This window comes from Callithrix jacchus, chromosome 2, assembly GCF_049354715.1.
Source record: "Callithrix jacchus isolate 240 chromosome 2, calJac240_pri, whole genome shotgun sequence".
Classification (NCBI taxonomy): Eukaryota; Metazoa; Chordata; class Mammalia; order Primates; family Cebidae; genus Callithrix; species Callithrix jacchus.
This window is the reverse complement of record NC_133503.1, coordinates 77,090,959-77,104,193: the sequence shown is the minus strand read 5'-3', so window position 1 is coordinate 77,104,193 and position 13,235 is coordinate 77,090,959. Positions and strand designations below refer to the sequence as shown.

Here is a 13,235-nt window from a genome sequence, read left to right as displayed (position 1 = left end):
AAGGTGGAAGTTGCAGTGAGCTGAGATCATACCATTGCACTCCTGGGCAACAAGAGCAAAACTCCATTTCAAAAAAAAAAAAGCAACCATTTGTCTCTAATCTACCTGGAAGCCCCCTCCCTGCTTTGAGTAGTCCCCTCTTTCCAGACTGAACCAATGCTGATCTTACATATGTTGATTGTCTTATCTCTCCCTAAAATGTATGAAACAAAACTACACTTTGACCACCTTTGGCCCAAGTTATCAGGACTTCCTGAGGCTGTGTCATGGATGTGCATCCTCAGCCTTGGCAAAGTAAACTTTCCAAATGAACTGAGACCTGTCTTAGATTTTGGGGGTTCACAACCTCAAAAACAGAAAAGACAAATTTTTCTACATTAGAATTAACAGCTAGTGTTCATCCAAGATACTAATAACAAAATGAATACAACAATGAGTAAGACAGAGTGGGGAAAAGTATTTCCAATAAAAATAACCAAGCAAGGTTTCTTACTCGGAAATATATAAAAAATTTCTACATCTCAAAAACAAAAACAGAACTCATTAGGAAAATGGGGAACAGATCTGAGAAGTCACCTTACAAAAAAGGTCATTCTAGGCTGGGTGTGGTGGCTCATGACTCTAATTCCAGCACTTTGGGAGGCCAAGGCAGGCAGATCACTTGAGGCCAGGAGTTCAAGACAGTGGCCGAGATGGTGAAACCTCTGTCTCTACTAAAAATACAAAACTAGCTGGGTGTGGTGTCATGCACCTGTAGTCCCACCTACTTGGGAGGCTGAGGCAGGAGAATCACTTGAACCTGGGAGGTGGAGGTTGTAATGAGCTAAAATTGTGCCACTGAACTCCAGCCTGGGTGACAAAGTAAGACTCTTATCTCAAAAAAAAAAAAAAGTCATTCTAATGAAATGAAAATCTATTCATCGGCAGTCACTAAAATGCAAATAAAAACTATAATAAAATGGAAAAGAATGACTGAAATTAAGCAGCCAAAAACTTTAAAGTAAAAAGACTTATAATACTAAATATTGAGAATGTGGAACAATGGGAACTCTGACACACTTCTGGTAGGAGTGTAAATTACTGCAACAATTTGAAATACAACTTGGAATTAACAAAACTGAATGTAGGCACACCCTGTTGAGACAGCCAAGGGTAAAGGGGTTCCCAGAAAAACTGTTAACTGGCCTGTGCACTGCCCGGCCCCTCCTCTTCCTGCACGGTACCTGGGATTCAACCTGCGAGGCAGGAAGCACATTAACAGGGACTCTGGTTTTGCGGAGAATCCTTGTTTTCCATTTTTCCTTTTTGCTCAATAAATTCCATTATTCTCATCCTTCAAAGTGTCTGTGAGCCTAATATTTCATGGATATGTAACAAGACCCGGCTCTTAGCTGAACTAAGGAGGAAGTCCTAGAACACTGTGAGCCAACAATTCTTGTTAGGTATATCCAGCAGAAATGCATCCACAAGTGCATCTAATATACAAAAATGTTCACAGCTGCATTACTTATAAGTAATGTTTTAGCCTGTGGATATGCACACCTTAATAAGTGCCTCACCTCAACTAAGGTGCGCATATCCACAGGCTAAAACTCTTCAGACAGGCAAAACTGATTAAAATTTAGGAAACTGGTGTTGAGGAACAGATAGCCGGTTTAAGAAAAGATATGGAAGCTGCCTCTAGGTAGTGACAATGTTCAATTTCTTGATATTGGTGATTAGGCAAACATTCAATGTATAGTAACTCACGAACATGTAGATTTATGTCATATGCACTTCCCTCATATTATATTTCACAATAAAAGAGTTAAACTAGGGAGTGTTAGAACTCAGAAAACAATACTCGAAGCCAAGCGTGGGGGCTCATGGCTGTAATTCCAGCACTTTGGGAGGCTGAGGTGGGTAGATGACCTTATGTCAGGAGTTTGAGACCAGCCAAGCCAACATGGTGAAACCCAATCTCTAACCAAAAATACAAAAAATTAGCCGGATATGGTGACATGCGCCTATAATCCCAGCTACCTGGGACACTGAGGCAGGAGAACTGCTTGAAAAGTGGAGGTTGCAGTGAGCAGAGATCACACCACTGCACTCCAGCTTGGGCAACAGAGCAAGACTCTGTCGCAAAAAAAAAAAAAGAAAAAAAAAGAAAAAAAGAAAACAATACTCCAAATTATGGTGCTTTGGCATGCTGAGATGCTGAGTTCTTTAAACTAAAGGAGATTGGAACGACTCAAAGGCAAAATTTCTGACCTTCTCTTACCCCTCTTTTTCCCTCAAAGTGAATCACAGAAACCTCTTTCCCAACGTGAGTCATAGAAAGTAGAACTCCTCTTCCCAAAGCAAGCCATAAAACCTAGAAATGTTACTCTCCTTTTTCCCTTGAAAACCCTCATTCCAGAAAGGTCCTGCCCCATACCTGGAAGGAAGGAATGCTACATAGGTCAATAAATCTGAACAGGACTTGCTGGGTTTGCTCCCTTAGTCTGTTTAGGGCAAAGATTTTAGGTACACAAGGAATTTCCTTATGGAAAAATTATGAGGGAGGATTCTGCACCAAATGTAGGCAAGAGGGACAACATCTGGAACTTAGGCCATTCTCTTATGCTCATTAGTACTTCCATGCCCACTATTAAAGATTAATAGGGCTGGGCGCACTTGCTCATGCTATAATCCCAGCACTTTGGGAGGCCTAGGCGGGTAAATCACTTGAGGTCTGGAGGTCGAGACCAGCCTGGCCAACATGGTGAAACCCCATCTCTACTAAAAATACAAAAATTAGCTGGATGTGGTGGTGCACACCTATAGTCCCAGCTACCTAGGAGGCTGACACAGAGGGATCGCTTGAACCCGGGAGGCAGAGGTTGAGGTGAGCTGAGACTCCACCACTGAACTCCAGCCTGGGCAACAGAATAAGACTCTGTCTCAGGAAAAAAAAAAAAAAAAAAAACTCAATAAAGATTAATGCAAAACAGCCAGGTGAGATGGCTTAAGCCTATAATTCTAGCACTTTGGGAGGCCAAGGCAGGCAGATCACTTGAGGTCAGGAGTTTGAGACCAGCCTGGCCAATATGGTACCCTGTCTCTAGAAAAAACACAAAAATAAGCTGGGTGTGGTGGTGCATACCTGTAATCCCAGCTACTTGGGAGACTGAAGCAGGAGAATTGCCTAAATCCCGGGAGACATAGGTTGCAGTGTGCTGGGATCACATCACTGCATTCCAGCCTGAGTAAAAGAGTGAGACTCCGTCACACACACACACACAAAAGGTTAATGGAAAACTATAGCAACCAAGAAAAAGGCAGGACAATTGAAGATCCATCAGAAGGAAGTTTTAGCTGAGACAAGAAATACTGAATGGGTAGTGGAAGATGACAGAGGTATCTACTAAAGCCTTGGGACCAATTATAGAAACAAGGACTGTAGTAAGCTTTTCACATGTTCTCTTTGCTTACTATATATATGGTAGAAGATATTGAAGGTAAACTTTATAAGGTAGTCTTTAGTTAACAGAATATTCAGAGGCACTATGAAAGTATATATATAAATATAGCTAGCAATGATTGTTGTGTTTCTGTGTCTCCTTATTTGGGGGAAAGGGTAAGAACTTCATTTGTATAAAGAATAGTTATATCTTGCTGGTATAACAGACACAGACTGTTGAATGGTGTTTAGAAGCATTCATAAGGAGGCTGAGCAGCTAAGGGAGTGGACTGTGACAGTTTTTTATTGCCTCTCCAAACGTACTGGCTCTTAGCTTCAAATCCACCCTTTATTGCCCTACTTTGTGATAAGGATGTGAATTCTGGAAATGTTCTCCTTTGCCAACTGAAAATATTACAGCTTTATCAGCAGAGGGTGCTAGAGGAACACTTCAGTAGGAAAGTCTTTACTCTGCAACTGGGGGGCTTCCTGTCTCTGTCCCCAGCTTCAGGGGCCATCTGCCCTCTTGGTAGTTGGGGGGGGGGTCTCCTACATGCCACTCCTGGTCAGCAGTTTCCTTCCTGGCAGCCTTGACCAGATGACTGTGAACCAGCTCTGGCCCACAGCAACTCAGTGATCATCTCTGCTATTTATTGGGCTGCAACCAGCATATTCTTCAACAAAGTCTGAACTCTACAGTTATGGGGAAGGGGTCTCCCTTTCAAGTTTGTTTTGTCCTTGGAAATTCACCCTCCGTTGTAGGGTATTCTGCTTTATCCTTCTTGGTAGCTTGATTCCTTGAAATAGTTTAATTTTAAAATTAAACTTTACCTGCTCAGGCCAGGCACAGTGGCTCACGCCTGTAATCCCAGCACTTTGGGAGGTCAAGGGGGGGCAGATCATTTGAGGTCAGGAGCTTGAGACCAGCCTGGCCAACATGGTGAAACCTTGTCTCTACTAAAAATACAAAAATTAGCTGGGCGTGGTAGAACACACCTGTAATCCCAGCTATTCCAAAGGTTGAGGCAGGAGAATGGCTTGAACCTGGAAGGTACAGGCTGCGGTGAGCCAAGACCATGCCACTGCCCTCCAGGCTAGGCAACAGAGACTCTATCTCAAATTAAAAAAAAAAATCGAACTACCTGTTCCAATTACTGTGCGGTTTCTGTATTCTGACTGAAGCCGCCAAAAATTATTTACTGCTTAATATATGCTAAGCACTATTCTAGGTAGTTTATTTGCAGTAACTCACTAATCCTAAAAATGAACCTATATAGCCTATTATAAATCTTTCACACAAAAGATACAAATTCTCTATTCAGTATTATTCTTTAGAACAAAGATTAAACTTCCATAATCATGTTTGCTGAATAGTTCATGATTACATTAATGCATATCATGACTTTTCTAAAAATCTCAAACATTCCTATTATTTATTTAAAAAGATAAGCATTGTCTTAATTACAAACTACTAATGAATTACTGCAGCTGATTAAGGGCTATTAAAAGTCCTCACAATACATTCTTGACTATTCAGAACAGCAGGAGTGCTAAAAAAAAAAAAGAATACTAATAATCTTAAAACATAACTGTAGGCAGTTATCAATCCAGTTTATTCAGTTCTCAGGGGCTAACAATACAAATTCATTAATGTGAGTTTCACAAATATAGAGAAAAGGAACAACGGCCAAAAGGCAGAACTACTATATATTTATAAATACAGTCAACTATATGTGTTATTCAAGTAGTCAATAAGCACATTTCATTTAACCAAAGGCCAATGATGTAAAGTTTCAGGAGTCAAGACATGAATTCTAAAATGACATCTAAATCGAGATACCCCATATCCTGATATTTGTGTTAAATGCTTATGCCACTAAATTAACTACAATTTGAAGTCCTATTTTGAAAGCCTAGAAATTTCTTCTCAACGTTATGGGAAAAGAGTCACTAAAAATTACATTTTTATGTCACCAAAGCATAAGTTGGGGCCCCAAAATCTTAATAATTACTAAAAGAATTCCACAACTGACCTTCTTTTCACCATCCTTCTCTTCCTTTCTTTACCTAGTAGTTATGATAATTAACCATTATTTTTAACAGCCAGGTACCCAGTCCTAAGAGCTTTAAGATAGAGTAAATCATTTATTTCTCACAACTAGCCTATGCTATGAAAGTGGTTCTATTATTATGCTCATTTTACAAATGAGCAAAGTAAGGCACAAAGATATTAAGTAATCTGCCCAAAAAATGATAAAGCAGATATGAACTCATGAAGTGTGGTTCCAGAGTGTGAGTCCTTATAGACTTCTGTTGAGAGTATTGATAGTAGTTTCCTAAAACCTCATTACAATACTTAAGTAGATACCATTATTATCCCCATTTTTCAGTCAAGAAAACTAAAATTTGTCCCAAGTCACATAACTAGTGATGAAATCAGAATTTTAACCTAGTTGATTTACTCCAAAAACCAGTTTCTTAACTATTATATCACCTCTTTGTATCCAATAATAGCAATGAATCAAAAATCCATTAGATATATCAAATTGTACATCAAACTTATTTTCAAAGGGGAATAAGATAACATGTCATGATGTAAACTTGATTATACCCTCAGAAATACAAAAGATTGACTGATTCCTGCCAAGCATTTCCAATGGTGCCAACAAGCAAAGACATTTAAAAGATGTATCACCAACTGAAAGAAAATATACATCCTATACAAAATAGTTTAAGAGAAAAAATAAATGGTTGTACTATTAACTTTGCCTGCCATATGCAATAAGCAGCAAATGTAAACGTACCTGCAAGGAGGCAAGACCATGGAGTCTTTCACAAGCACAGATCCAGAAAGCAGGATGTACCAACATCTGGCAATCGTTTCTGAACTGTTTAAATAAGTAAATAAGTGAGTTTAAAAATACACATGATCATATGTATATGAATTCAATATAAAATATATTCTGGTAATAGTACAAATAATTAAAAATTAAGTAACACTACTTGGAAATTGGGATATTTTGCCTGTTGCCTAAGGTTTCATATAGACCATGTTTACATGAAATAAAAGTATAATCACTATCTTAAGGTATAAATTTCATAATATGTTTATCATCTTACTAATTATATTATTAATTTCACATCCTTCATTTTTGTGTACTAGATCATGTTTAAGACTAACTTAAATATTGTACTATTTTTGCATATTAGAAAATTTTCATTCTGATAATTTTATATATACTGAAGACAATATTATTTGGAAATCATACTTTTATTTATTTATTTATTTTTTGAGATGAAGTCTCACTCTGTTACCCGGGCTGGAGTGCAGTGGTGTGATCTCCCCTCACTACCATCTCCAGCAACCGCTGGCCTCCTGGGTTCAAGTGATTCTCCTGCCTCAGCCTCCCAAGTAGCTGGGACTACAAGCGTGTGCTACCACACCCAGCTAATTTTTTTATTTTTTAGTAAAGACAGGTTTCACCATATTGGACAGGCTGGTCTCAAACTCCTGACCTCATGATCCACCCACCTGGGCCTCCCAAACTGCTTGAACCTGGGAGGTTGAGCCACCATGCCCAACCTGTACTTTTATATTTTGCCTTCATTTTCAATTACAATTTAGATTAGAATGGCCTGTTTATTTCTTCTAATTTTTATTACAACAAACATAAACAAAATTTCCACCCCAGCTTCCATTTTATATGTGTTTGGGGGATAAATACCAAATGACTTAAATATGTCAACATTTTAATTAGGTTAAATCTCCAATAGAAATCCAGTATCTTGTGAGATACTACTAGTTTATATAATCTAATTTCTTTCTATTTCTCTCTTTCAGATATTTTTATCTACCACATGTAAACCTTCAATTAATTCCAGTGTCTAGAAGATTCTAATATCTATAAACCAAATCTTTCCTCTGAACTACAGAACTATATATCTACCTGGCTGTTCATTTGACGTGTCACTTGTATATTTAAAAGACAACTCAAGTTCAACAGTTCAGAATCTACTTCACTAACATGTCCTTCACACTTAGATCTTAAAGCATTCTCTCTTCAATAAATAGTAGTGCCATTCTTCATTCAGAAACCATAATAGCCAGAGTAAGGTTTCTGAGTCAATACCATTGCTTATCACAAAAAGGAAAAACTGTCAGCTTTCCAGTAGGTACATAAATATTCTTTTTTTTTGTTCCAAGAACGATTTCAAATTCTTTATATCACTTTTCCTCTTAACCAAGGGAAGATGCAAATCTCCTACTTAAGGTTCTTTTGTTTAAAAATCCTACTTCCTTTTTTTGAACAGGATTTTTTTTTTCTTTTTAAAGAGAAGGGGTTTTGCTATGTTGCCTAGGCTGGAATGGGTGGCTATCAACAGGTAGAATCATAAGAGCAATATAGCATCAAACTCCAGGTCTCAAGTAATCTTCCAGCCTGAGTAGTGGGGACTACAGGCATGCAACACTGTGCTGGGATGAAATATGACTTCAAGGCACACCCGTAATCCCAACACTTTGGGAGTATGAGGCAGGAGGAGAGAATAATTCAAGACCCGCCTGAGCAATACAGCAAGACCTTTTCTCTAAAAATAACTTAAAAATTGGCCAGGTATGGTGATGCATGCCTGTGGTCCCAGCTTCTTAGAAAGCAGAGGTCGGAGAACTGCTTGAGCCCAGGTAGTCAAGGCTGAAATATGACTTTATTATTTTATTTTTACTTTTTACAGAGTCTCCTCCTGTTACCCAGGCTGGAATGCAGAGTGGTTCAATCATAGCTCAACATAACCTCGAATTTCTGGGGTTAAGCAATCCTCCTGACTTCAGCATTCTCAGTAGCTAGGACTACAGGTGCATCCTACCACACTTGGCTAATTTTTAAATTATTTGTAGGCACTGGGGTCACACTGTTTTGAGCAGGCTGGTTTGAAACTCCTAGCGTCAAGTGATCCTCCTGGTTTGGCCTCTCAAAGTGCTGAGATTATAGGTATGAGCCACCATACCAGCCAGAGATGTGGCTTAAAAAAAAAATCAGTAAGGAATAAAATCAACTAAGGATAAATTTGCCCAAAATTAATATAAAAGAAAATTATGATTAGATACCACCACAAGCCTACAATTTTTATCTCAATTGGCTGAAGCCTTCACGGAGTTGTCATTAAATTCTCTGTAAATGCAGGAAAGATCCTGAAGATCACTCCCACTACCAAAAGACCCATGCCAACTCAGGAATCAGAAACTATTCTGACCTTGCAAAAAATTCCACCCTAAAAACACTGGCAATTCATCTGATAAATAAACACAAAGCACATGAAACCCTTTAACATGGGGCTATGCTATCTCTATCTCTTTGCAAGCAAATGAATGCAACAATAATCTACTCCAGAAAAGGGAGATATACTTAATTTCAACAGATTTTATTTCTTTAAAGGTTTCACACTGCTCCTAAGACAAAGACAAAAAAAAAAAAAAAAATTTTTTTCTGAGATAGAGTTTCGCTCTTGTTGCCCATGCTGGAGTGCAATGGCGCCATCTTGGCTCACTGCAACCTCCACCTTCTGGGTTCAAGTGATTCTCCTGCCTCAGCTTCCCAAATAGCTGGGATTACAAGCATGCACCACCACACCCAACTAATTTTGTATTTTTAGTAGAGATGGGGTTTCTCCATGTTGGTCAGGTTGGTCTCAAACTCCAGACCTCAGGTGATCTGCCCACCTCAGCCTCCCAAAATGCTGGGATTACAGGCGTGAGCCACCATGCTTGGCCGACAAAAAAAACTCTTAACAAGGCTTCCACATGCCTCTCCAGACCTCTCTTTTTCTTTTCCTTTGCTCCTGACACTGGAAAATATTAGCTTATTTTCATTCTATCCAATGAAAAAAAGAAAGTATACATACTCCTTCTCTGTCTCTATAAACCTCTAAACTTAAACTCTCAATTAACTTCCACATTGTTTTAAATTTTTTATAATTAGCCAGATACAAATTTATATTATGCTTAATATTTTTAAAAGAGCTTGAGATATAATTTACTGAATGATTTTTATGAAATTGAAAGAACAGTGCAAGTATCACCACAACCCAATATTAGAACATTTCCATCACCACAAAATGTTCACTTAGGCCTGTCTATAGTCAACCCCTGCTTCCACCCAAACGTGACAACCAGTAATTCACTCTGTACAGAGTTGCCATTCCTAGACAGTTCACATAAATGAAATCCTACAATATGTAGTCTTTTCTATCCTATTTCTTCCACTTAGGGTAATGTTTTTGAAGCTTACCCATCATGTGTCATAGTTCACTCCTTTTACTGCAAAATTTTTTATTCTACTATATAAATATGCCATATTTTATTCATCCACTAACCAACTAATGAACATTTTGACTGTTTCCTGTTCTAGGCTAGTATAAATGCTGCTGCTATGAACATGTGTACAGTCTTTGCATGGACATATCTTGGGTAAATACCTAAAAATGAAATTGTTGGGTCATATGGTAAAATTGTTTAGCTTTTTAAGAACTTGTCAAACTGCTTCCTAAAGTGGCCAACCAGTTAATATTTGCACCAGCAATGTATGAGGATTCCAGTGTTAATGCATCCTTTCCAACATTTATCTATCTTTTGGAATATGTCTAATTTGCAATAATTTATATTTATATAAGGATTCATTACATAAGTTATATACCTTATTATATAACAACTATTAACATATAATTGTAATATGCTTTATAATAAATTTATGATCTACCTTTTTATTATAGCTATTGTAACGGGTATAAAGCCATATCTCAATTTTTGTGTATGTTGTAAATTAGGGATCTAAATACACTTTTTGAATGTGAATATCCACTTGACCCAACACCATTTGCTGAGCTATGTTCTCCTCATTAAAATGCTTTCATATCTTAGTCAAAAAAGACCCAACACCATTTGCTGAGCTATGTTCTCCTCATTAAAATGCTTTCATATCTTAGTCAAAAATAAACTGTTCATAAACATAAGGATTTACTTCTGAACTCTCGATTGTATTCCATTACTCTATACTCTACACTTTTCCTTAGTAACACTTAAATATAATTATTTTCATTTTCTCTCCCCTACGACATGATAAACTCAACAACAGCAAATACTGTCTGTCTTCTTATCATTCTTTACCTAGGGCAAAGAGAATACACAGTAAACAAGAATTTAGTAATAAATACACAGACGAACAATGAATGAAACAGCTATTAAAATCCATATAAATCCAGCAAATACTCTAGAAATAATGATAACTGCAATGCACAGGTAATGAAACATTAAACTCATGATCATTCTTATACATTAGTTAAATCTATTTAATAAAAGAGGTCACTATCACAGCAGTAGACAAAAATGTAAAAAGAATTAAAAATACACTTGAGATATCTAGAACATTAAGAAATGTTTGGTACATTAGAAAAAAACCCAAAACAAATCAATAAAGCTTTGTTGAAAGATGTAAGTTGATATTAATATATTTTACAATACTTTCTAGCCATTAAATGCCTTTTATAGATTTAATTTGATCTATATCCAAACAGAACTCAACAAAGATTCTAAGACACCAAAAAGAAAAAGGAGTAAATATATAAAAGAATATTTTGAAAAGAAAGTAGTAGCATATTAAGTCTAGTCCTACAAAATATAAAACACCAATACTTAAAGTGAATAAAGTATTTTATAAATACATTTTAGCAAAAAACAACAATCATTGTTCATACTGCTCCTTGAAATAAATTTCAGTTTAATTAAAGGTTTAGTTAAAGCTAAGAAAGCAATTAAGAAATGTATTTCCTAGGAAAAAAGAAAACAAAGAATTATATCATACTTGTAGAAAAAATAACATTTAATTCTGAAGAATATTGGCCCACACAAGTTAAAACTTGAATAAAACAAAAAGATGAAAAGAAAATAATTCTCAAATATAATACAATAAAGAATAATACCTGTAATAGGTACCAGTACATAGAGAAATGCATTACTATTTCAAGTAGTAAATGAACAAAAGATGAAAGCACACAATTTTTAACAGGTACATAGAACACAGAGTAACTAGTAAACAGAAAATGCAAATGAAAACAACTCTAAAATACTAACCAAATTCACACATATTATCCATTTTACAGAGGGTGTGATAAAAATTTATTCACTGCTTACTAATACTGCAAATCAAAATCACCACAACCTCTTTTCCAAATCAACAGAGCAATACACAGCAAAAGCTGCAAGGATCCCATAACCTGTGCTCCACAACGTTATCCCAAGGAATTATCATAGAGAAGTAATTCTTATTTTTCACAACAAAATTTCAGATGAATTTTTTCTTACTGCTTATCTATGTTTTCTAATTTTGCTATAATTACATGTGCAATAATAGAAATACTAATTATTTTTAAAATCCAGTATGAAAAATCTATAGGTAACTTTGGGAGGCCGAAGTGGGTAGATCACATGAGGTCAGGAGTTGGAGACCGGCCTGGCCAACATAGTGAAATCCCATCTCTACTAAATATACAACAATTAGCTGGGTGCGGCAGTAGGCCACCTATAATCCTAGCTACTTGGGAGGCTGAGGCAGGAGAATTGCTCTAACCCAGGAGACAGAGGTTGGAGTGAGCCGCGATCGCGCCACTGCACTCCAGCCTATGCGATAGAATGAGATTCCGTCTCAAAAATAAAAATAAATAAAATAAAATATATATGTAAAAAAGACATCATGTAAGTAATTTAAATATCTAGTATTAAAGGCAACCTGAACATCTAGTAATACTACAATGATTGAAAAAATCATGGTGAGGCAGGAGAATCGGGTCTGGAGACACGAAACCTAAGGCCAACCCATGGCTGCCTTCTTGGAATTGGACTAAGGAAAACCTCACCTGTCCATGCCTAAATGACAAAGGGTCAGAGGCTCCTCCCTCTACAAAAACCCCTCTCCCTTATGTCATAAATGGGAAATGCCTCTAACTGATAGTGAACCAAGCCTCCACCTTCAGCCTTCATTCACACAGGGTGTAACCAACCACAGGTCTCTAAAGAGTACTTAGGGGTGTTAAATTCTTTTAGTTTAATAAAAACCCTAAAGAACATTGCAATTGGAGCTCTTGAGCCAGTTGCTTGAGTCTGCTCCCACTCTGCAGAGTGTACTTTCACTTCAATGAACTTGTGTTTTTGTTGCTTTATACATTTTGTTCAATTCTTTGTTCAGCACACAAAGAACCTCGACAACTCACAGTCAAGACTTTCCTTCCAGTAACTATGGTATAATCAGTATGAAGGGCTACCATAAAAGGATTAAAAAATACAAATATATAAGGAGATACACATAAAAGAGAAATGCACATAAAGGAGCAAAGCAAAACATATGCAACTCATGGAAAATATGAATGCATATGAAAGGCATGACGTAAAAAAACACCTGGATAAGATTAAGGGTGAATTATTACCTTCTGTCCAGATGGAAACAGCTGCTAAAAGTCTGTACAGCAGCAGTTCTCAAGAATGGGTGGAGAGGGCCGGGTGCAGTGGCTCATGCCTATAATCCCAGCACTTTGGGATGTCAAGGTGGGCGGATCGCCTGAGGTCAGGAGTTTGAGACCAGCCTGACCAAAATGGAAAAACCCCAACCCTGCTAAAAATACAAAATTAGCTGGGCATAGTGGTGCATGCCTGTAATCCCAGCTGCTCGGGAGGCTGAGGCAGGAGAAATCTCTTGAACCCAGGAGGAGGGCGGAGGTTGTAGTCAGTTGAGATCTTCATTGCACTCCAGAGAGCCTAGGCAACAAG

The 13,235-nt window shown here is 37.3% G+C and overlaps 1 protein-coding gene across 45 annotated transcripts in view; it reads right to left on the bottom strand.

The window, feature by feature from the left end:
- RAPGEF6 (Rap guanine nucleotide exchange factor 6) overlaps nt 1-13,235 on the bottom strand; it is a 240,722-nt gene that overhangs the window by 178,944 nt on the left and 48,543 nt on the right. For 26 of the 45 annotated variants that reach the window (XM_017969697.4, XM_002744622.6, XM_008991535.5 and 23 more), the window contains one exon: nt 6,229-6,312. The exons of 1 other annotated variant lie outside the window; for it this stretch is intronic. In XM_017969697.4, coding sequence (XP_017825186.1) covers nt 6,229-6,312 — 84 coding nt within the window. Of the gene's footprint in view, nt 1-3,127; nt 3,227-6,228; nt 6,313-13,235 lie in introns of all 45 variants that reach the window. 18 more of the 45 variants (XM_035290921.3, XM_035290932.3, XM_035290926.3 and 15 more) reach the window with 1 other exon arrangement.